The 24,441-nt window shown below is 41.9% G+C and overlaps 2 protein-coding genes across 9 annotated transcripts in view; both read left to right on the plus strand.

Moving 5' to 3' along the window:
* The first annotated feature begins 29 nt into the window (after nt 1–29).
* Nucleotides 30–16,131, plus strand: prdm10 (PR domain containing 10). Of its 5 annotated transcripts, none has more exons than XM_077541317.1 (23): nt 30–177; nt 2,179–2,302; nt 2,500–2,682; nt 3,327–3,386; nt 3,471–3,575; nt 4,035–4,197; nt 4,304–4,545; nt 5,380–5,580; nt 5,675–5,747; nt 6,713–6,830; nt 6,916–7,036; nt 7,965–8,216; nt 9,164–9,508; nt 9,680–9,835; nt 10,944–11,123; nt 11,192–11,302; nt 11,372–11,572; nt 12,220–12,363; nt 12,569–12,739; nt 13,856–13,993; nt 14,153–14,372; nt 14,593–14,693; nt 15,254–16,131. In XM_077541317.1, exons 2-23 carry the CDS (start codon nt 2,231–2,233, stop codon nt 15,437–15,439), a joined length of 3,543 nt encoding a protein of 1,180 aa, XP_077397443.1. In that variant the 5' UTR covers nt 30–177; nt 2,179–2,230; the 3' UTR covers nt 15,440–16,131. The 5 variants fall into 5 exon arrangements, with proteins under 5 accessions (XP_077397443.1, XP_077397441.1, XP_077397440.1 ...); XM_077541315.1 differs by lacking the exon at nt 30–177 and adding an exon at nt 295–443; XM_077541314.1 differs by lacking the exon at nt 30–177 and adding an exon at nt 443–513.
* Nucleotides 16,132–16,790: 659 nt separating this feature from the next.
* The window catches only part of LOC144033377 (uncharacterized), a 32,243-nt gene continuing 24,592 nt past the window's right edge, over nt 16,791–24,441 (plus strand). Inside the window, exons 1-8 of one of the 4 annotated variants that reach the window (XM_077541425.1) lie at nt 16,791–17,087; nt 18,088–18,411; nt 18,723–18,852; nt 18,913–19,013; nt 19,110–19,290; nt 20,984–21,067; nt 21,147–21,245; nt 21,331–21,412. In XM_077541425.1, the coding sequence (XP_077397551.1) occupies nt 16,942–17,087; nt 18,088–18,411; nt 18,723–18,852; nt 18,913–19,013; nt 19,110–19,290; nt 20,984–21,067; nt 21,147–21,245; nt 21,331–21,412 (1,147 nt within the window). In that variant the 5' untranslated portion in view covers nt 16,791–16,941. Of the gene's footprint in view, nt 17,088–18,087; nt 18,412–18,722; nt 18,853–18,912; nt 19,014–19,109; nt 19,291–20,983; nt 21,068–21,146; nt 21,246–21,330; nt 21,822–24,441 lie in introns of those variants that run through there. The other 3 variants (XM_077541427.1, XM_077541428.1, XM_077541426.1) reach the window with 3 other exon arrangements.

The following is a 24,441-nucleotide window of genomic DNA, read 5'->3' on the forward strand; positions in this document are numbered from 1 at the left end:
GGTGTCCCCGCCTACTGCCCAGAGCCAGCTGAGATAGGCTCCAGCGAGCCTTGTGAGGAATAAGCGGTCAAGAAAATTGATGGATGGATGGTTCAAGTGACACAAGTTTGACTTGGAATCACACACTTGTTGGACCCAAGGGGCAGTGGATAAGAGAGACACGTCGATTGTGATTGGGTAACATCCATGTTTGAAACATCTTATTGGCTGCGATTGAAGCACGGATATTGGATCACAACTGTTGATCGCTTTATTGATAAAAATAAACTGATAACACAAAAATACAACAATAGGTAGTTTAATTATTGGAATTTTTAAATCGTCCAGTGGATACGGTTGTTGATTGGTAAATGCCCACCAATCGGAGGGCAAAGAACCATCCGTTGCTGGGCAGATTATGCTAATATATGCAATACGACCATCGCTGCAGCTACCATTCTGAGGTAAGAACAGCTAGATTTTTTCCTATAAAACGCCTTAAAACCAGGGATTTCCTCCACCGGGAAGCGTTGCGTGAGTTACAAGTACTCCTTCCTATTATCGTTAGTCAAATGTTTGTCTAGTTTAGGGAGCGTAAGCGCCGAGAGTGAAGATGATATTTCTCGCTAGCTCGCTCTTCGTCCATGTCTCCCGACGCTGGTAGTCCCACCCAAAATGGAGCCTGTCTTCCTTGTTTCGAGCTGGCGGTGTAGTGCCGGGCTCGACAAACTAGCGTGGGGGGACGGGTGGGTCGACTGAAATAAGGCATTTATTTACTGCTTTATCTCACGTTTTGTTCACAATGACAGAAAGTAGTCGACGGCGCGGGGAACGATATGTTATCCGTTCGGCTCATGTCGGCCTCCCAGTGGTACTAAAAGGCCGAAATGCTAACACTGAACGTCCGCGTTTATACTGTGTTCAAATTTGTGGTATGGTCCGGTTGGGACCGACAACTTGCGGGGTTAAAGTGGGGGGTAAACCTCGTTTATCGATTGGGCTAATTTGATTGTTAAATCTGGCAATTTCGTTGTATTTTCCTCCCCACGCACAGTTGCTACCGCTCCCGCACGCGTTTGCATTTGGGCACCGGTTGTAAGACGGCCTCGCCGGCAAACCTGAACCGACCTTGGTGTGCTTTACCCCCGCTTCGAGTGTGTTGGGTGACCGCTCAGCTGTGTATGATGGAGCACGCTGCTGCCGCATGCATGCTTTTGGTGTGTTGACAACTTGTGCACATCTCCAAAAAACGTTTTAATTGCCTCCAACATTCATTTTGTTTTTACGCATCGTATTTTAAGCTTATGCGTTGCCTAACCATGCAATACACCTACATGAGACTTAATGGATAATCATGCCCCAGACGATCTGAATTGCAAAATTTAGAGCAGAAGCATATACAATGTCTTGAAATTGTATTCATTCACTTTTTGCCTCCTTGTAAACTTAAATATAGGGCCCGACAGATTAATCAGCCAGCCGATTTTAAGGAAGCTAATAACTACCAATAAAAAAAATTGGCTGTGTTGTAAGATAAAAGAAATACTAATAATAATGTATAAAACGAAAGTTACGACTGTAACTACGGTACTATGAGTCGGTCGGGAGGGACGAAATAGAACAGTCAAATGTTCTGCCTGTAATTCATATATGTATTCTCATAAGCATTAAGTGACTTTTTTTTTTTTTTTTTAATTTATTGTATTAATTGACCGATAAATTGGTTATCAGTTTTATAGTCTGCCAAATATCGGAGTCAAAATCTGCCTGAAATGTTCGTATCGGTCAGGCCCTACTTGAAATGTTTCTTTGAGTTTTTTTTTTTTAGTTTTTTTTTTTTTTTTTTTAAATGAAAATCATGAAATTTAGTGTCATTTACCATCATCTTGTAGCATCTAGAGTCAATTACTATGCAGTAGAAACTGTTTCGGAAGGGTATCAATTCCTCTGACATTTTCATTATTCTTTGCAGGGTTTGGTGGTCCCTATCCAACGTAAATTATCTTGGCTCAATATAGTCAAATTCAGTGACAGAGTATGAACTCAAGGCCTCATTGGTTGAACACGCAGCCATTATTATCCACTGCATCGTTTTGTCTGGTTTAGTGTTGTTTGCTTTTGAAAACCCCAAAACTTGTGGTGGCACTCCAAATTCATAGCTTCTGCAACAATAAAGGTATCTCCGCTCATTTCAAACAGACTGGGGTGACAGCCGACCACCACGAGGTCGGCCAGTCGTGTTGGTGTTGCCATGGAAACCAAGCCGGAGCCTGCTGCCGTGTGGAGTCAGTCCGCGAACACGGATTCAGCAGACGCCACACAGGTACACAAAGTCACACAGCACATTTGAAATCAGAATTGATTGAATTTACCTGACACACTCTTGTCATTTGTTTGTATTTATGGATCACATATAAAAATATTGAAATGCAAACGTGCTCATCTTATAATCACATTCTGCTGTGACATTTTCAATTGGGTCATTATGTAGAGTGTCGATTGTTTTGGTTCGTGTCGTAGGTTCATTTCGAAGGTGGCACGGTGGCCCAGATAGTGTACAGCGAAGACGGTGGCGATGAGGCGGCGCGCGGGCAGCAGCAGCAGCAGCAGCAGGTGGTCTACACGGCTGACGGCAACTCCTACACCTCGGTGGAGTCGGCCGAGCACACGCTGGTCTATATTCACCCTGCGGATGGAACCCAGGTAAAGATGAGTTTGTTTTAAAAACAGGTGCTTTTTTTTTTTAACTCATTCACTCGCCGCCATTTTCACATGAAGCAGTCCCGTTCGCTCCCGGCTGTTTTACTGAATTTTGACTGATTTTGCAAGGCCCACAGAATATTGTGTTCAATTGCTATAAAAGCATGGAACCTATCAAAAGAAAGATTAAAGTCTCGTCTTTCATCAGGAAAAAAAAGTATGTTTCTATCTGTTTCCGTTTTGCAGCAATTCACATTAGAATATAGCTAAGCTTTGTCATTATTTACATTCCTGGTGAAAACACTGGCAAAAAGAGCTTGTTGCAACATGGCCCTGGTTGATCTCTTATACTCTGCTGCCACCTGCTGGCCGTTTGTGTAATAACTACCATTTCTGCAACCGTTCTTTGCAGTTGAGAGGCTGCATCAAAGCCTTCTGTATGCTCTAGCATAAAAAAACGTATAAATACATCTTTGGGACACTTAAAACATTAAAAAAAACATATTTGCACGTTATTGGGAGCAAATGAGTTAATCTAGGGTTCTTTCATCTAGACTAGTCGGTCTTTAAACTGGACTCTTCAGACCGCAGAATAATTTTCTCTGGAAACATGTAATAAACTATGCGAATGATGAATTTCCTTACAGGCCGTGTTTGCAGATCAACCTCAAGTGGCGTACATCCAGCAGGACGGCACGACTCAGCAGGTGTGTGCGGATGGATTGACATTATTCTTATTATTATTTATAAGTTTAAAAACAATCATAAAGCAAACCTGTCTCTCTCCCCAGGTGGCGGTTTTGCTGCCAAGCGGGCAGAACATGAACACGGCCAGTCTGCACGTCCTCAGCAATGTGGCCGAGGCACCGCAGCCCACCCTAGAGTCTGCATCCCAGGTGAGGTGGTGATTTTGTGTCAAAAAAAAAAAAAAAAAATCACTGAGAGGCATGAGAACACTGCGCTTTGAAGGGGCTGACTGCCGGTTTCACTCAGCTTGTATTTTGCCATTTTGTGTTTGTTTTGTAAACAGCGGGACGTTTCTGTGGAAAGACGGTGTTTACACCCCTCCAGCCAATCGCAGAGCGGGGTTGGGTGGGGTGTCGCAAATGGGGCCGGGCGAGCGTGTCAGCTGCGTGACGTCACTCCCGCGGCAATTTGAAAGCACGCGCGGATTTTTTTTTTTCACTCACTCATTCACATGTATGCTTCTGTGAGTGAGTGAGCGAAAAAAAAAAAAAAAATCCGTCTGTGACGTCTATAATGGCACTCAATCAGTGAATTGCTAATTTTGTTAATTAGATTTACATTCTAGACGTCTGTCTTAACAACTTTTTGGATTCCGACTTATCACACAGGAGCAACTGTCCGTGCCCAACTCGCTAGCCGACATGGCCGAGCCCACATCCAGCCCGCTTGGGGCCATAGACACCACGGACGACTCTCAAGAAGATGACGAGGACGAGGAGTCTGATATCGACGATTGGGAGCCTCGACAGCGCTTCAACCCTCACAATCTCTGTGCGTATCTCTGTGCTCATATTACGGTTTTATGAACTGAGCCATACCATGGATAGCCCCCTCCCAAAAAAAAAAAAAAAAAAAAAAGTGTAATTGATGCCCCCAGGGTGCGAGGAGTGCAACAATGCCAACCCCTCGGAGTGTCTCAACCACGGGCCGTTGCACCCGATCCCCAACCGGCCGGTGATGTCCAAGGCCCGCGCCAGCCTGCCTCTGGTCCTCTACATCGACCGCTTCCTGGGCGGGGTCTTCTCCAAGAGACGCATCCCCAAGCGCACCCAGTTCGGCCCCGTGGATGGACCCCTGGTGCCCCAGAGTGAGCTGCAGAACAGCTATATTCACCTGAAAGTGAGTCCTTACTTCCTGAGAGAGATTTTTTTTTGCTCATGACAAGTTCCGCCATGGACACTGTGTTCTAACTTTATTAAGCCAAGGTACATATTTCACATTCGAAATATCTCATGGCTGACCAACAAAGAAAAAACATATTTAAAAAGAAAGAAAGAGAAAAATCTGTACTCTTAAAGGGAAGTAAAGCCTAAAATCTATTTTTGACAATAAAATGTTCTATGCAGCCCCACTAGTTTACGGTATTCTAAATAACATTACATTAGTGGACTATAAGTTAAGCAGCAAAATTGTATCCATTTCAGGGGGCGGCCATTTTGGCACTTGCTGTCGACTGAAGATGACATCAATGTTGCTCAGGTCTCAGTTAATGACCAATCACAGCGCAGCTTAAAAAAACAAAAAAAAAACAGGTGAGCTCTGATTGGTCGTTGCCTGAGCCCTGAGCAACATTGATGTCATCTTCAGTTCAGTCGACAGCAGGTGGCAAAATGGCCGCCCCCTGTGATGGATAAAAACATCTGGATTTTGCTTCATAACTTACATTCCAAAAATGTAATATTAATCAGAATGCCATGTTTAAACTTGGAATGTCACATATAACATATTATTGTCAAGAAATGTTTAATAATTATATGTAACTTCTGTCATCTAGTGGAAGAACGTTTTATTCTTCCCATCCTGATATATAGATTACTAACGATACATTATTTGTAGTTCGGAAAAGGCAGGAACATATTTTGAAAACATATTTAGATGTGTAAAATAACTGCAGCTGCACTTTGTCAAACAAATGCACATCCTTCGCTACTGACCCTCCCGTTGCGGCCACAGCTTTGCGTTCTGGACGCGGCGAAAGACGGCGAGAAGTCCGAGGACACGTGGCTGGACTTGTCCGACGAGGACAGCTGCAACTGGATGATGTTCGTGCGGCCCGCCCACAACCACCTGGAACAGAACCTGGTGGCGTACCAGTATGGCGCCGACATCTTTTACACTACCATCAAGAACATTGAGCCCAAGCAAGAGCTCAAGGTCGACGATGCGCGATATCGGATATCACTGATCAAGTCAAACTCGGCGCAGATGTTTTCTTTAAACTTTATGTATATTTGTGATTCTTTTGCAGGTGTGGTATGCAGCCACATATGCAGAGTTTGTCAATCAGAAGCTCCACAGTGTTACAGAAGAAGAAAGAAAAGGTGAGCATCATCATCTTGATGGATTTTTCCCTATCTCAAATATCTGAAAGTCACAAGCGCGTATAAGCTAGCTTGGAAAAACAGCGTCGAAGCTGAATTATTACCTCTTGTAGTGGGTGTCCAACGATGTCAGGGTTACCTGTTTGACATCTATTAAACACGACACAAAAAGGAGAGAAGACACTCAGTTCAGGTCTCGCAAGGAGAGGGGACTGGAACTGACTGATACAATTCACTCCTGCACTCTCTGGAGATTCCTCTCCTCACCCTCTCTTTTTATTTGGTTTTCCACGCCCCGAGTTACATGGGTGTTCCAATCCTAAAAATGCAAATGAAGGCATAGTTGGAACACAGTGTACTTGTTTGTCTATGTGTTGTGCATGTGAGTGGAAGATTGCTGAGTACACGTGTGGTCAAGTTTGCAATCATTTCTTACCAGAAAACAGGCGACCTCAGCAGACTGGCTCGAACCATTCTGCTGCGTTAGATGTTGTGGTTCTTCAGCTTTATGAGTCATCTTCAAATAGCCAGACTATGTGAATGTGAGTGGGAACAGAGCAAAGCATTCTTCACTGCAAGCAGAAGCAGTTCTTCATTGCAGCAAATGTATGATAACTTATTATTTAAAATTATTCCTACAACCTGCTGACAAACTCGTCGTCACGCATACTCATTCCAATCACCATGATCCAGCAACTCCGCTTTGCAATAACTATTTTCTTTTTGTCCTTTTTCAGTTTAAAGTGCCCCAAAACTTTGGGCATTTTTTACATTTTTCAGTATTGGTCCATGGAATTCAGACTGTCAACAACAAATAATCACAAATAAAATTTCAATATTGAGGAAATTTATTGAGGCAAAAGTCTCCATCAAAAATTTTCCGCCCTAGTCCTTATCACACTCCATGACATCATTAATGTTTCCGTGTAGTGCAGTGCTCTTCGCTCATTCTGACTTTCCTTCAGTTCTGCGGGAGCAGGAGAAGAACTGGCCGTGCTACGAGTGCAGCCGGCGCTTCGTGAGCTCCGAACAACTCCAGCAGCATCTCAACCTGCACGACAACATGATCTACTCTGTTGGCAGGTACCTTTCTCCTTCATTTGAATGAGAATGCTTGCTGGGTGGTGGAGGGTCACTCCTCCTCCTCCTCCTCCTCCTCCTCCTCCAGGTCCAGGGGTCGTGGCCGAGCCAGGGGCCGGAAGCGATTTGGGACGGGGAGGAGGCCGGGGCGACCGCCTAAATTCATACGTTTGGATGTGCCGGTTGAAGATGACACGGACAAGACGGCGGTACGTAGTAATTGGTTTTGTGACTCCGCTGGTTATTTACACACCTATCTCAAATAAACTTTCCATATTAAAATGAATGGAAATGCCTTTGCAGTGTACTGTATATATTGTGTTAATTATTTTGCATGATGTCAGAAATGTCTATTCCACACAGGGTTATAATAGTTTTGGATTTTTCATCATACATTTTACTTCTCTCTTTTTTTTTTTTAAATTCAATTAGTTTTAATTGCTTTTTAGAGTTTCGTTATTAGTTTTAGTTTTAGATTTATTTATTTTTTTGGTGGGGCGGACTGCGTAATTGCCAAGTGCAAGAAAAAAAATAAAAAAAATAAATTCAACTACAATTCCCAAACAACATATCAACCTTGCTTCTTCCATATGGTAAACTAATCACATTAACAAAAATTATTTTTATTTTTTTAAAACTTCGTTAAAGGGGAAGTCAAACCCAATAAAATTCTTTACAGTAATATGTTGTGTGCTCCCACTAGCCTAAACATGGGATTCTGATTAATATTGTGTTTGTGAAATATAAGTTGAGCGGCAAAATCGACCCATTTTTATCCATCTCAGTGGGCGGACGTTTTACCACTGACTAAAAATGACGTCGCAGTTACTCAGGTAACAACCAATCTCGGGTCACCTGTTTTTTGAGTCTGGTCATGATGTTACAAGCTGAGTTGTGATTGGTTGTAAGCTGTGATGTCATTTTCAGTGGACAGCAAGTAGCAAAATGGCCGCCCACTGAGATGGATAAAAAATGGGTGGATTTGACTAGTGGGGATGCATAGAATATATTATTGTAAAGAAGATTTTTGGGTTAGATTATTTCCTGTATTTTTCCTTAACTATAATAACCTTGAAGTTCCACCTCCATGTTTTGTTTGCCTTTTGAGGCACATTCTCCCCTTTAATTTTTCCCAAGGAGTTGCTGGAGCTGGCCGAGGCGCAACCACTGGACGAGCCAACGGTGGCAGATCAAAACGGCATGGAGTTGACCGTGTCAGAGCCGGTCACCGATGCAGATGGTCAAACCTTGCCCCCAGCGGTGGAAACATCCGACGCACAACCCCCCGGTGTGGACGTGCCGCTCCCATCCAAGGAGGACTCCACGCAGAGCGACCAGTCGGAGGCTCAGCTTCCGTCTCCGGATGTGCGACGCGTGAAAAACATGCGAGTGAGACACAAACACTTGTTTTCTCACTTGTTTTTGAGAGTGCCTTTCAAACACTGTATTTCTCTTCTTAATGCGGGCCTCTTTCAAAGACGGATGTACAGGTAGGTGCGACCCCCCCCCCCACACACACAAATGGATTTTAGCCAATCAGAAGGCTGAAAAAAAACTGTTAACTTTAAAATAAATAAATAAATGTCCTACTTAATGTTATTACCATTTGTGTAACCTTGAGAAAAAAAAAAAATCAATTGGCCATGTTTTGTCACTTTGATTGACATTAACCATAACACCATTGCTCGTGTTTAAAATTAAAGATGAGGTCCGGAGTTTTGACCGTTTTCTGCTTGTAAACAAACCGTTTATGTTTGTAAACAAACAATTCAAAATGGACCACTCCCATGGCTCAACCAACCCACACGAGCTCAACGTTCACGCCCCCTGCCTCTGATCGATCGCTGACGGGGTTAATCGCTCAAAACAACATTAGCGTTTTAGCTTAGCTTCAGCTTCAATTCCACGTGTAAATATAAGGACGTAAGAAAAGCTTGACTCTCGTTCTATATTGCCGAGTTACCCTTGTCAAAGTGACTTAGCCTAGCCACGCGATTGGCTGGAGGGGTAAACAACTGTCTGTCCACAGAAACTGTGGACGCTGTTGACAAAACAAACACAAAATGGCAAAATACAGGCCGGGGGGTGGGGTTAGAGGAAAAAAAAATCACCACCACACATTAACAGAAGCCCAGACATTGAGAAGGAGTTCATGGGTCTACATCCTGTATTTATATAGTGCATTTTCCTGAGTGAAAACGGAAGAAATAAATTGTTGCCATCTACTACTACAACCTTAAAAAAAAAATGAAATTGGCAAATATTAATTTTTTAAATAATACTAAAACAAGGGAGGAAAAAAAAAACTCAATCGTCTTTCCTCTGTGTGTTGTCAGAACGCAGCACTGCAGCATCACTTCATCCGAAAGAGCTTCCGCCCCTTCAAGTGCAAACACTGCGACAAGGCCTTCCGCGAGAAGGACAAGCTGGAGCAGCACCTGCGCGTGCACGGCCGTGACACTTTCGTCTTCCCGTGCCACCTGTGCAGCAAAACCTTCGCCACTGACACGGCGCTGGACGACCACCTGCTGGTGCACTCCGAGAACCGCTCGTACGCGTGTCTGCTGTGCGCCCAGACCTTTGAAAGGCTGGACGCACTCAGGGACCACATCGAGATGCACGCCGTCGACGGCATCTTCACCTGCCCGTCCTGCAAGAAGACCTTTCCCGACTTCATCCAGGTTAGTGTTCCAATGCGTGAGATCTGTGTAATCTCGTGAGACTTTGGCTCACTTTCACTAACCCCTAACCCTTAACCTAACCTAACCTAACCTCGTGAGGTGTGCCAGAAGAGTTCCAGGACTGGTCTCTAAAAGGAAGAAACAATTTGAAGTCTTTAATTTTTCCACCAGGTGAAGAAGCACATCCGCTGCTTCCATTCCGAGAAGATCTTCCAGTGCCCCAACTGCGACAAGGACTTCTGTCGGCCGGACAAGCTGCGCCTGCACATGCTGCGCCACTCCGATCGCAGGGACTTCCTGTGCTCCACGTGCGGCAAGCAGTTCAAGGTGAGGCCGCAGTTGCAGTGTACATATTACATCGTGGGTTCTCACACTGCAGTAGCTTGGTTGACTTTACAATAATTTGCAATAAATGATGGTTGTATCGTTTTTAAAAAAATGACAGGTCCTGTGGCCATGAGCAAAGCCATATTACTACTGTCATAAGTCCTTAAAAAATAGGCATATATTTTGGAGAATATAGTCCTATTTTTCATTATTATTATTATTATTATTATTATTATTATTAGTTGTAGTAGTAGTAGTCTTATATTGAATATATATATATATATATATATATATATATATATATATATATGTATATATATATATATATATATGTATATATATATATATATATTGAATATATATATATATATATATATATATATATATATATGTATATATATATATATATATATATATATATATATATATATATATTGATTATTATATTAAAACCTCCAGAATAAAAGGTGTAGTTTTTTTTTTTCTATAAAAAAAAAAGATGTAACATTTTGACTTATTTTTTTATATTGGCAACTTTTTTTTTTACATTTCTATGACATTTAGACGTACACGTGGTAATAATGTCTAATTGTATTGGCTCTGATATTCCGCATTTTGACAAATATCGGCATTGAGCTTTTTGAAAATTAGAGATCAATTTCAAACTGTTTTAACCATTTATTTAAATTTTTCAATTGCCTTCATAAGAAATGCTGTTGACCCTGGAAACTCTATTCACCTTCTGTTTTTGTTTGAAATTAAAGCAACTGAAAGTAGAAAATACAAATTTTGAATTGCTACTGCCACCTGTTGACGAAAAATTCAACTGCACATTGGAAAGGTTGTTAAATCATATGCTTGATAATATTACAACAAACTTAAGAAATGAAGTTACTGTAGTATTTTTATTTTATTTGCATGCCAATATTTTCCCTTTTTAGTGAAAGTGATTATCGACTCTAAATATCTGCTATCAGCCTCCTTGACTACTAATAAATCAGTATTGGCCCTGAAAAAAGAAAAAACACATCGGTTTCTCTAACTAATTGGCATAAGAATTACGGGCAGGGAAAAAGTTTGAGGACGCCTGTATGACATATTTTTCCAGAGAAAAGATAAGCTGCGGGAGCACATGCAACGAATGCACAATCCCGAACGGGAGGCCAAGAAGGCCGAGCGCATCCAGCGCGCCAAAAGCCGCAAAATGAAGACCCCTACTACCGACTTTGAGAGCTTTGTGTTCAAATGCAGACTGTGCATGATGGGATTCCGACGCCGAGGAATGCTGGTGAGCCTGGAAAGATCGCCTTCACGTCACACGATCGCCAACATGACATTTATTCTTTCTTGTTGCAGGTCAATCATCTGTCCAAGCGTCACCCTGAAATGCGCGTTAACGACGTCCCCGAGTTGACGCTGCCAATCATCAAGCCCAACAGGGACTATTTCTGCCAGTATTGTGACAAGGTAACCAGACTATAAATATTGTATTAACCCTTCTAACATCTGTTATTCTAATGATCCTCTTGTTCGCAGGTGTACAAGAGCGCCAGTAAGAGGAAGTCGCATATACTGAAGAATCACCCGGGGGCAGAGTTGCCGCCCAGCATCCGCAAGCTGCGTCCGGCCGCTCCCGGCGAGCCCGACCCCATGCTGACCACGCACACGCAGCTGGCCGGCACCATCGCGTTCGCTCCCGTCTGCTGCCCGCACTGTGCCAAGCAGTACAGCAGCAAGGTGGAACGTTTTGATCTGAAAATTATGTCATATACCGTATTTTACACACTATAAGGCGCACCTTCAATGAATGACATGTTTTAAAACTTTTTCCATATATAAGGTGCTACAGTAGAGGCTGGGGTTACATTATGCGTCCATTAGACGGCGCTGCGCTGAAGGAAATGTCAACAAAACAGTCAGCTAGGTCAGTCAAACTTTATGAATAGATTACAAACCAGCTTCCTGACAACTCCATTCACTCCCAAAATGAATAAACTGCTGTTTTATTATTTTCTCTGAGGTCAAGTATTAGTATTAGCTAGCGATCCAAGATGGCGGGATCTTCTGCGCATGCGCGTCACCGATCGTGCAGGGTCACCGATAGCGTTTTGACAGCGAGACCTGTTGTGGCTCAATATTGATCCATATATAAGGCGCACTGGATTATAAGACGCATGGTCAGTTTTTGAAAAAATTGAAGGCTTTTGGGTGCGCCTTATAGTGCGGAAAATACGGTAAATAATGTATGCAATGTATATATTTTTTTAATGAATTATTCACTATTGGCCAAACTTCTGCTTATTGTAAAGCGAGTTGTGTTTACTGTCCTGGCGGCTTACGGCGCTCACACATCTCAAGTAATATCGGTTTCGTATATGCGCCAGACTAAAATGGTGCAGCACATCCGGAAGAAGCATCCAGAATTTGCTCAGCTCGCCAACACCATCCAAGCCCCCCTGGCGACGGCCGTCATCAGCAGCACGCCTGCCGTCATCAGCGCAGACAGCGCCACCGCTGAGGCTGTCGTGGTACGTCATCGACATCGCGGTGTCGTGGAATGCGTTTTTCAAATCGCAAAGGCTGCAAATTTTGAAATAAAAATAAAAATAAATGGCTTTATAATTTTATTTTTTTTGTATGTAATGTCTAGATAAGTTCAGTACTTAATAGGCGCAAGTGCGATTAAAAGCACCTCTTGCAATAACTGCTTGGTGTCATTTACCCCCCCACCAGACCACAGACTTATTAACGCAGGCCATGACAGAGCTCTCCCAGACGCTGACTACCGACTACAGAACGCCGCAAGGAGACTACCAGAGGATTCAGTACATCCCCGTGTCACAGGCAGGAAGCACCATGTCCCAGCCGCAGCATATTCAGCTGCAGGTGGTCCAGGTGGCGCCGGTAAGAATGATTGGAGTCATGTATTTTTGTAGCTTGGTACTTCAGGGAGGAGTTAAGCCTAGTGGGAGTTTCAGAAGGAAGAACAAAGGCTCCAATTTCCAATTTTTTATTTTTTATTTTTATTTTTTAACTCTAACCCTTTTTCTCATTTTAATTGGCGTGTGGTTGAAAATACAGTACAACATAAAAATAAGTGAAAATATACTTCATCAGATTCACTATGAAGAAATCATCCACTAGACAAAGAAGTGCTTTTTTAAGCAGTTGTTTTTTGGGGGCATTTTGGCTTTTGAGACCAAAGAGGTCTCATTTAAGTGTTAAAAAAAAAAAAAAAAAAAAGTTAACACAACTATTTCAATGAGGTACAGAGCCCAAACCAATGATGGTTAAGTAGCGAGATGGGCACAGTATGGACCCGTCTGCTCACCCATGCTGAGACGGTTCACATAACACAGCATGTATGTAATTCAAGGCATATTTTTGATGAAAATTTTGTTCAAAACTTCAGTTCAAAGTTCGTAAAAAGGCTCGTTTGTAACTCCCGGTTCCACTGTACTTGCATGCTTCATTTGATTTCACACTTGATTGGCAAGCAAGCACTGCAGAGATCCAACTATTTGTATACAAGCCACTTTTTATTTTTTTCCCCTTTAATTCATTCACTGCCAGGACATTTTCGCTGTTTTGCTGGATTTTGACTTATTTTGCAAGGTCCATAGAATGTGGTGTCCTATTGCTATGAAAGCATAGAACATACCAAAAGATTCTCTTCTTTAATCAGGAAAAAAAAGGGTATATTTCTATCGGTTTCCATTTAGCATCAATTAGCATTAGAATATGGCTAAGTTTCATCATTATTCACAAATATGTTTAAAATAGTGGGGAAAAGAGCTTTTCGATCTCATATACTCTGCTGCCATCTGCTGGCCATTTTTGTAATAACTACCATTGCCAAAGCCAAAACGTATAAATACATCTTTGGGAGCATGGCAATATTTAAAATAGAACGTATTTATGCATTTTTGGGAGTAAATGAGTTAATTATATTCTTCCTTTAAAACCTGAGCAACCACTGAAAGGACCATCTGGCCACCATGTTTGTGTCCCCCCTCCCAGGCTTCCTCCCCGCACTCTCAGCAGCAGACAGTGGATGTGGGCCAACTGCACGACCCGCACGGCTACAGCCAGCACTCCATCCAGGTGCAGCACATCCAGGTCACCGAGCCCTCGGCCACTGGGCAAGGTGTCACCCAGGTATGAGCCGATAAGCCAAATATTGTAATGTGTTAAATAACAGTTGAATCAAATCTCTTATTGTTGCATTATTTGGACTTGACTCAATACGGGTTCGGATTCGTACACAATAGGTGGCTTTTTTTGTTATTGAGCAAGCATCTCTGACTTCTCCCCCAGGTGACGGGTCAGCCACTTAGCCCCAACTCCCAACAGACCAGTCAGGAGCTGAGCCCTGCTCAGCTGACCCCCGTGACGCTGGCTCAGAATCACAGTCTACAGTCCAGTGGAACACCTCAGCAGCAGCAGCAGCCGCCACAGCAGCAACAGCAGCAGCAGCAGCAGCAGGGAGCGGTTCAGCATGCTTACATACCTGGAAACTGGAACTACAGAGGCTACCGTGAGTCCAGCTTGAATCTCACACACTCACGGCTTCCTGTCATGTGACCACTGGTCAATGATCTCCTCTAGTAGACCTCTCTGCTGCTGGGCTTACTTTGGTGTACTTTTAAAAACAAACCTTTTATTTCAGTAAATTAGTTTCTTTTAATTTGACCCCCAGATCTTTCTCTTTATTTTTATTTTTTTTTATTTTTTTTAAATCTCTACTTCTACTTAAGCAGCCTCCGAGATCCAAATGATGACACTGCCCCAAGCTCAGTATGTCATCGCCGAGGCCGCCACGCCGGTAACCGGAGCCAACAGCAACCAGGCGAAAACGGTGAGTAGATGTCAAACGTCCCTTTCCTTGAGAGAAAAACAAAGCGAGCCTACGGGAATAGGGTGAGAGGAGAACATTCATGAATTCTGATCAGCCAGATCTGCCGATCAGGTTCAGTTGTTTATATACCTCGATTGGTCTTCAAACAACGAAAAAATAGAATATACCTTTACGACAGCGAAATACTCAAATGAGAAAAGAAAAAAACAGGTACATGAAAAAGCTTAGCATTGACAAAATTAACATTAACATTGACAAAATAATTGGTATCTCGCTCTTATTAAATAAATAATAAGAGACAAAAAAAGTAATTGTAATAATGCATAAAAATTTTATGAAAATTAATCAATGAACGATTATTTTTTTAAAAATACTCATGAATCAGGCTTAGACAAAATTGATGGTATCCTTAATTTTATATTTTGTTTGTACAACCAAGTACAGTTTTTTTTTTTTGTTTTTCAAAAATAATTTTACTGTATTTTTTTGTTTTGTTTTGTTATGAATGCTAACCAACCATCAGCACATGCATCCAAATATTCTCAACTTGGTCCCTCCAGACGCACTACGTCATCTCTGAAGGTCAAACGGACCTGGATGCCAAACCTTCGGGTCCCGTCAACTCGGGTCCGACCCACGGCGAACACTTGGAGCCGCCGGCGAGTCAGCAAGCCACCACGCAGTACATCATCACCACCACCACCAACGGTAGCGGTGCCAGTGAGGTCCACATCACCAAACCCTAAAACCCCCCTGAACTTTGATCTCACTTCTTCTCCGCCCACAAATCTTATCCTGCTTTTAAGCACGCGGACTGATAACAAAAAGACTCGATGAATTTAGAGGCTAAAATGAAGACCAGCACAGTTTTATGTGTTTGTAAATGATGTTGTTGTTGTCACAGGCTGCTAGAAAAGTCAACGAATGACAAATCTCAAATTAATTTACAGCTTTCTGAACATCATGGCCTGCTTAAGTGGAAAGAAAACTTTTTTTTTTTAATGCTTTTGAAGTAGCCAGAAAAGTCATTTATTTGTGAATGAAAACTGTGACAGAAAATGAAAATCTTCCAGTGTAATTGCAGTCGTCGACTTTTTGTCCAAAAAAATGTTCAGTGGTCACCAGCCATTTAGCACAAATCTGGTGAACCTTGACTGTTCGCTGGGGATAGGGATAAAATAGCAAAAGGTTTAGAATTGCATAGAAATGCCACAAGATGGCGTCGGAGCACTATGTTCTGTTAGACAATCAATCAAATTTTAATCTTGATCATGATTTTGACTTCCACGATTAAATTAACTTGATTGTCGACAACGTATTTGAAATGAAGGCTCCCAGCAAGCACTTATTCAACTAGTAGTCAGCCAACCAAAAAGGGGCGATTGCATGCTAAAGGTCCAATTAAGAGCCCTAAATAAAAAGCGAGTGCACCCAGTTAGCCGTTTGTAAATTTTGAATTCTTTCATTTTGTTTACATTTGTCAGTTATTCTATATTAAAAGTTTCATTTTGCATGAAAAAAAAATATTGGTTGTTGAAAAGTAGCACAATTAAAGTGCAGGTGTTTTCCATAGCATTATTATGAATATTTGTGACTATCATTTTGGCCATAATTGTGCAGCTCTAGTTACAGCCTGACTAAATGAAGCTCCTCCCCTTAGTTTAGCATGCTTCCATGGCCCCACTATGGCACCAAAGCACTATTTTAAGGCATCATTTTAGATTTTTTTTATTTTTTTATTTTTTTTTTTAAGAATGCTGGAGGGTCCCTCAAAAATACACGAGTAGGCAAATTTGCCACTCAGGCCATCCCGCCTCTTAAAGGCACGTATCAAAGTTACACCACAAATACCTACAATATTTGCTATACATTTTATGCTTTGATTTTTTTTTTTGTGTAAGTGTATGTACACATATATTTGCAATGTGTTTAAATGAACACTAGAAAGTTTAAATGTGTAAGGAGTGATATACAAAAAATAATTAGGATATTAATGTTACAGAAATCTTGGCAAAGGAGCCAACAGATGTTATGTGAATATGTGACGTTGTAACGTGAGCTCATTGTAGCTCAGTTTGATTGAAAGGACACAAGTAGAAGTAGCTGCGTCACCTTCAGAGGTGGGGCATGTCCATCAATCTGACGGTAAGTACCTGTTCTACAAGCTCGGCAGGTAAATCGAAAGTCGCTCGGCATGCCGCTCTAATACTTTTCCCCGCTTCCTCAGGAGCATGTCAGCTCGCAGCACATGCCTCGGCTGACGCTCGGCACCGCCGAAGGTCACGGGGGCCCGGGGCCTGGTGCGAGGGCGGCGCTGGACCGGGCCCAGAATTGGGCCGGCCGCTGGGGGTGGGAAGGAGAACTTGTCCGGGACCGCTTGGAAAAGACGAGGAGGTGAGCTGTGTTACTCGCATTCTTGGCGTGCTAAGATGGCAATCTGCTGACACTTCCAACGCACGGCTATTATTTGACGCACATTACACATGAAGTACAAAGTACTATGAACAGCATTTAGATTATTTACATTTATAAATAAACTATTAGATTGTGGTATTAGTGTTTAAAGTGTCTATTGTCTATCAACAAATACTTGTTTTACGATCACAAATGAGGTGTGAATGACTTCTAAACTGTGATTGGCATTTTGCTTGCCAAGTAGTGATCCCCTGGTTATTTTATTGGCACATTACAAGTTATAAATTGTATACAGTAGTTTTCACTTGCGAAATGGTTTGGCCCTCTTTGGCCCTTTGGCCCCTTTTCTCAGCATTAATTGGAATAGTGAGAATAGAGAGCCCCTATTATCAGTACTAGCGTCCGACTGATATAGAGCGTTTGAGGCACATTCTGGTATTTGGTAGAAGAAATTTACAATAACGGATTAAATGGGTGATTAATAATAATAAAAAAATATATATAATTTTTTTTAAATCTTCCTTTTTTAGTTATAAAAAACGTTTTTACATTACTTTGTCCTTTTAGTATTTAATTTCACAACAGAGAAAAAATTGCCATTTTTTTTTCTTTTTTAAGTCATTTATTTATTTAATTATTTATTTTTAACATTTTGTATGGGAGGAATGTTTGAATGTGTGTAAATTAATAATAATAATCTGCTGTTTTTTTGCCAGTTTTCAAAGCTGACATTGGCCGAATAAATCAGATGGCAGATTAATCACTTATAATCTAATTCTGTAGTGTAATTCTTTGCAAGTTTTACATTGTATTAAGTATCTTACACTTGCGAAATGCTGAGCTCCAAATATTGCTGAAAACGGTGTTGACCATTTCATAAACTATTTAGATCATTATTATTAACCTCATGACATTCTTATTTTTATTAAAGTGCCCTTCACTGTTAATCTGAAAGTTTTTTATTTTTATTTTTGTGCAGCAGCTCAGAGCAACTATCATGTGACCCTCAAACGCCACCAACCTCATCATCACCCACACAAACGCGGAGGAAGAGAAGGTGCAAGTTGTTCTTCTCCAGCACAGGATGCTGCACATTCCTGTCAGTGGCTGCACTGTGGTCTGTTTGCCATATGGGGGCGCCATTGTCCCTGGAGGATGTGTGTCTGCTGTGCTTGCTGTGGGGGATCATGGGGGGCTGCGTCTATGTGCTGTTGTGCTACTCGCGGACATCCCCGGGACGAGATCCTGCTCCTATTTTACGAGAGGAACTTGTCACTCAAAGCGAGACGGTGGCTAATGAGAGGTGAGGATTTTTCTTTTCTTTTTTTTTTTTTTAAGTGCAGCCTAAGCAAAATTTTCTATACAGCCCTGCTGCAAATAGTGAAAACCTGTGAGAAATTGCTGCAGCTGAGTAATTTAGTTGTGAAACTCTTCTTGGTGTATTGTGATTGTTTTATACTGCCCCCTGCTGATTGAGGAATGTATTAACAAGGCATCGCTGTACTGTTACTGTGTTGGCCTGAGTACAAAATACAACTTCTATATATCTGCGAATGCCAATCCACGAGCATGTTTGTGTTTCTTACACCAAATACTTTGACCTCATGTCTCCAGGTCAGCAAGTTCAGGTGTTCGTATTCCTCTGGGTCTTGCCCTGGCTGACGGCCTGCTCCTGAGCGTCCTCCAGGAGCCCCTGGCGGACCCCAGTGGGCCGCATTTGCAGGATCTTGTCTCCAGGCTGGAGGTGAGTCTTCATCTTCTCACGTGACATTTGTGAGGGCCTCATTTACTTTCCTCATTGTAGTCCGTGTCCAACACACTTGAGAGTGTTCACCTGGAGTCCCTGGAGCAGGACTGCGTGCTGACTAAAAAAGTGACGCTCATTCGAAACTACCTGCGGGAAAGGTAAGCGCAGGGTTCCGATGCCAGATATTGGAAGTATGGATCTGATAAATTACCGTTAAATTGTTTCTCAGTAAAGAAGCTCATCTCCATGTGTAGGAGCATCTCGCTGAGGAGGTTGCTCCTGGTCCAGCCCGAGTTTGAGGCCGGCGTAAAGGAGCTGCAGGAGGGCGTCGAGGTCCGCTGGGGCCGACTGGAGGAGCTCCACACTGGAGTCACGCTCACGAGAGAGGGCGGTCAAGACCGGGAAGACTTGACCTCGGCCCACCAGGACGCCGAGGTAGGCAAGATGACTGACTTCAAAGTCCCAACAGGCCACGATGTAGTCTGGATGGCTCGAGTTCATGCCTGGCTTTTAGAATTGACCAAAATTTGATACTTTTAACCAAAATGGCTGACTTTGTTCCATTTTGACTTTTTTCATGCATCCTGTTATGATATACATGTCCGCCAAATGTCATGTCTATTTGTGAAACTGTTGCCAGGGGCTGATTTTTTAAATTTTTTTCTAGCCTTCTTATAGAGCAAAATTCAAGGAATAACATGGCCGCTTCAGACCAAAATGGCTGACTTCCTGTTCAGTTCCAGGCATGGGTCCTTGAGACTTTTCTGTGAATCCCCTTATCATAGACATGTCCACCAAATTTAATCTCTCTCGGTGAAATTGTCAGGGGCAAATTTTTTTTACAAATCCTGAGATGACCCCAAAATGGCTGCTTCAAACCAAAATGTCTGACTTCCTGTTCAGTTCCGGACATGGGTCCTTAAGACTTTTCTGTGTGTCCTGTTATGACAAACATGTCCACCAAATTTCATGTCTATTTGTGAAACTGTTGCCAGGGGCTATTTTTTTTTCTTGCCTTCTTGTAAAGTACAAGTCCTGGAATAACCCCAAAATGGCCGCTTCGAACCAAAATGGCTGACTTCCTGTTGAGTTCTGGGCATGGCTCCTTGAGACTTTTTTGTGCATCCTGTTATGATATACATGTCCTCCAAATTTCTTTTGGTGAAATTGTTGCCAGGGGCAAATTATTATTTTTTTGCCTTCTTGTAAAGTATAAGTCCTGGAATAACCCAAAAATGGCTGCTTCAAACCAAAATGTCTGACTTCCTGTTCAGTTCCGGACATGGGTCCTTAAGACTTTTCTGTGTGTCCTGTTATGACAAACATGTCCACCAAATTTCATGTCTATTTGTGAAACTGTTGCCAGGGGCTATTTTTTTTTCTTGCCTTCTTGTAAAGTACAAGTCCTGGAATAACCCCAAAATGGCCGCTTCGAACCAAAATGGCTGACTTCCTGTTGAGTTCTGGGCATGGCTCCTTGAGACTTTTTTGTGCATCCTGTTATGATATACATGTCCTCCAAATTTCTTTTGGTGAAATTGTTGCCAGGGGCAAATTATTATTTTTTTGCCTTCTTGTAAAGTATAAGTCCTGGAATAACCCAAAAATGGCTGCTTCAAACCAAAATGTCTGACTTCCTGTTCAGTTCCGGACATGGGTCCTTAAGACTTTTCTGTGTGTCCTGTTATGACAAACATGTCCACCAAATTTCATGTCTATTTGTGAAACTGTTGCCAGGGGCTATTTTTTTTCTTGCCTTCTTGTAAAGTATAAGTCCTGGAAAAACCCAAAAATGGCTGCTTCAAACCAAAATGGCCGACTTCCTGTTCAATTCCAGTCATAACCATTCCTCTGCGTTTGAACAGGAAGGTCCTTGAGACTTTTCTGCGCATCTCGTTATGACAAACATGTCCACCAAATTTCTTTTCTAATGCTGAAACTGTTTGGTATTTTTTCCCCTCTAAATTTCTTAAAATGTACAAGCCTCGAATGTGCCCATAGCGGTCGCTTCAAACCAAAAATGGCCCAACATTGTAATTCCAAGAGACTTTTTCATCCATCCTGTTATGAAAGGAGTATCGTGACATCCCGCCGAGGCCTGACGTTAACGTTTCATGTCTCTGCAAAGACCTTATTTGCAGTCTTGAGCCACCACAGGAAGCAACTCGACGACTGCCAAGCTCTCCTGAAGGACAGCACACAGCTCCTTCAGGTAAACATCATCTCCTCAGCCACGAGGAACTGCGTCTCTCCTGGGATGTTTTCCATCTCAGTCCTGCCTTGTCCTGTAGGAGTTGACGTGGAGTCACAGCCATGCAGGCAACGCGCTCACAAGCTGCAATAGCGAGTCGGTGTGGCCGGAAATGTTGCTTCAGTCCAACATGGAGCAGGTGAAAGTTTTTTTTTTTTTCTGTTCCTCCATTCATGCCACCTTCCGCCTGTCATTCTGAAAAACGTTTCTCTCTGTATTTGCAGTTTGACAAGGTGCAAGAGAGCTTCCTGTCCCTGGAACAGCAGACCGCCACCTTCCAAGCCCACCTGGAGGGGCTGGCCAGAGGTAAGGAAGGGGAACCCCCCGCCAGCGGGGCCTCATCGCCGGACCTCAACGGCCGACTCTCCAGTGACGTTTCCTCGGAGCGTCCCGAATGGGACGGCGAGGCCGACGTCCGCCTCTCCTTGTGTGAGAGGTCGGCGCAGCAGTTGTCATCCACGATCGGACGCTTGCGTAAATCCGGAAGAAAGAAAAAAGAAGTGATTGGACATTAGAAGGATGAATATTTGAAAACATAAAAAAAAAAAAAAAAGATTGGTAGGCTATTTGACAACTCGTCCATAGCTGTGAAAGTGAAAGTGAATGATGGCCTGACACAAGGGAGCGCCCTGCTGCTAGTTATCAGCATGCAGCTCTGCGTCATAGTATTATTCTGCCAAGTCATACAAACTGATTTCCAGTCCGTTAGCTGGTATGCTGATGGAGATGGTATGGAGATGCTCTAAGATAGATATATATATATATATATATATATATATGCAATATACTTGCTGAACATAGCAATATCGATATTATTGCGATATTTAACATGTACCTAAAAAAATTACATTTTTATTACCTAATGAAAGAAAAACATTTTTCATGTGGAAAAATAAGCAACCTTCATGTAATCTTAGTTAATTAATTGTAATTATGTCTTGATAATTTTTCAACTATTGAATGGCGATGCACATTTTAGTTTGCATCTGACTGATCAAATTCATATAAAAAGCATAAAATTCCATATAAAACTTATTGCATGCCTTTGCGATATGCATATTGCAAGGGCCAATATCGCGATACCGATATTTTTTCGATATATTGTGCAGCCCTAATATATATGATCGAGTAATTGAAGCTGTATGTGGCTCCTTTTTCATGACGAATCCTCAAAATGATTTTTTACATTGAACTTTTACCCTCGCCCCCATTAGATAACTTGATTTAAAACCAAACAAAAAACTGTAATTTGGTGTTAATCTGTAATCAGATTTCTGCTTACAATTAGGCCTCATTTCGGTGAATTATGACTTCCCCCAATATGGCTCCCTAAAACTATAAACGGCAAACTTCTTGTTCAATTTCAGGCGTGGGTTCTTTCGACTTTTTTTCGTGCATCCTTATGTAATATAGACATGTACACTGAATTTCATGTCAACTGGTAAAATTGTTGTCATAGCAAACATTCTTACAAAGAACCAAGGCCTGGAATTTGTTGCTTCAAACCAACATGGCCGACTTCCTGTTCTTGAGACTCCTCTGTTTGTCCTGTCATGACAGACATGTTCACCCAATTTCATGTCAATCAAGTGAAACTGTTATCAGGGGCTGATTTTCTTTCTAATTTTCCTACAAAAAGTACAAAGCCTGGAATTGGTCCAAAGTGGTTGCCTCAAATCAAAATGGCTGACTTCTTGTTTCATTTTAGGCATGAGTTGTTATTTTTTCTGCATCCTGTTATGAGAGATATGTCCATCCAATTTTGTGTTGATCGATAAAATTTGTCAGGCCCCTGAAATACACACATTTTTTAATGGACTACGGTACTTGGGCATGTTGAGGTCCTCCATAGGGCATTTAATTCACAAGAATAATAAATAAATAATTTTTAATAATGCCCAATACATTTGCACATCACTATACGTTTAAGGCCTTTTTTCCCCTTCAACTCAAGACCTTCCAAGTCACTTTTTTTTTTTTTTTTTAAGCTAGGGGCCACAAGAAGCAGAATTAAGATAGACGAAGGGGTATGGAGGTCAACGCCGGAAGCGTTTTTGTTATTATTATAAACGATGCAGCCCTTTTGACCTGAATGCTTTGATCCCAAATTCAATTACGTCGCTGACAGACTCCTCCTCGTCAAGTTTGAAGAAAAGTCGTTTGAAAGCAAACAGATGCCATTCGACGGCATCCATGTTCGACTCGGAGCTTTGGCATTTTGGGGATCGGTGTCGTTTTGGGTTGTGTTTGGGCTTCAGGGGATTCGAGATGAAAGGAATGTTCAGAATACGGCAACAAATTGGACAGGATCCATGCGAAGATGCTTTCGTTGCTGCTGTTAAAAAGCATGTACTTTAAAACAACAAAACTAACTTATTTGTATTTTATTTAAAAAAAAAAAAAAATCTTCTATACTGCTTATCCCAGACACATTTTCCCCAACAGCAAAATACTAACCCATTCGCAAAAAGTGACGGAATACTGTATTTAATTTTTAGCAGAACATTTTTAAAGGTCCCCTCATATGAAATGTTCACTTTTTTTTTTTTTTTTTTTCTTCTTTTTAAAAAAAATCCTAAATCTGCTTTACCATAGCCCAGTGCTTCTCAATTATTTTCTGTCTGTTATTTTCTGTCGTTAGCAGCACTTACAGTTTGTGGCAAACGTTTTACGACTGCTTCAGGAATTTGGGACAATACAAACGTGGATCAGCAGAACATCTTTCACTTACCCCGGGATCGGTACCAACTATTGAAACTAAAGCATGCAAAAGCATGCGCCAATATTTCTTCAGGTGCAGACTTGAAGACTCCGTTTGTAAACAGGAGCACATGGATGAGACTTGGCCACGCCCAACTCATTTTATAGTCAAAAACACACGGAAGTCTGGCAAGCCTTGGCCACTCCCACCAAAATCCACTCGTTTGATGCTAGGCTAACAGTGGACCTTCCTAGTGGAGACTGCAACTCTACAACAAGGTACATTTTCGTAAACATTTCTTTTGATACAGTATTAGGGTGTTCAGAGGATGGTTGGTGTCATTGCTGCAAAGCTCATTTCAGAGGATCTTTAAAATTAAACAATACAGCATATATCTATATTTTTTTTTAGCCTCGCTCATTTTTATTTATTTTTTTAAAGCTAAAAATGACAAAATAATCCATTGATATTGCCCCCAGCGTATACGACGCTAGATTCTAAGACATGCTGTGATGTATGAACCACCATTTTTTTTATTTTTTTTTTTTATGTTTATGTTTATATTTTCAAATTATAGCATTCTCCTCATTGTCAAGGTTGAGAAGCTTCTTCTCGCGGTTATGAAGGAGAGGAC

This window comes from Festucalex cinctus, chromosome 13 (genome assembly GCF_051991245.1).
Source record: "Festucalex cinctus isolate MCC-2025b chromosome 13, RoL_Fcin_1.0, whole genome shotgun sequence".
Classification (NCBI taxonomy): domain Eukaryota; kingdom Metazoa; phylum Chordata; class Actinopteri; order Syngnathiformes; family Syngnathidae; genus Festucalex; species Festucalex cinctus.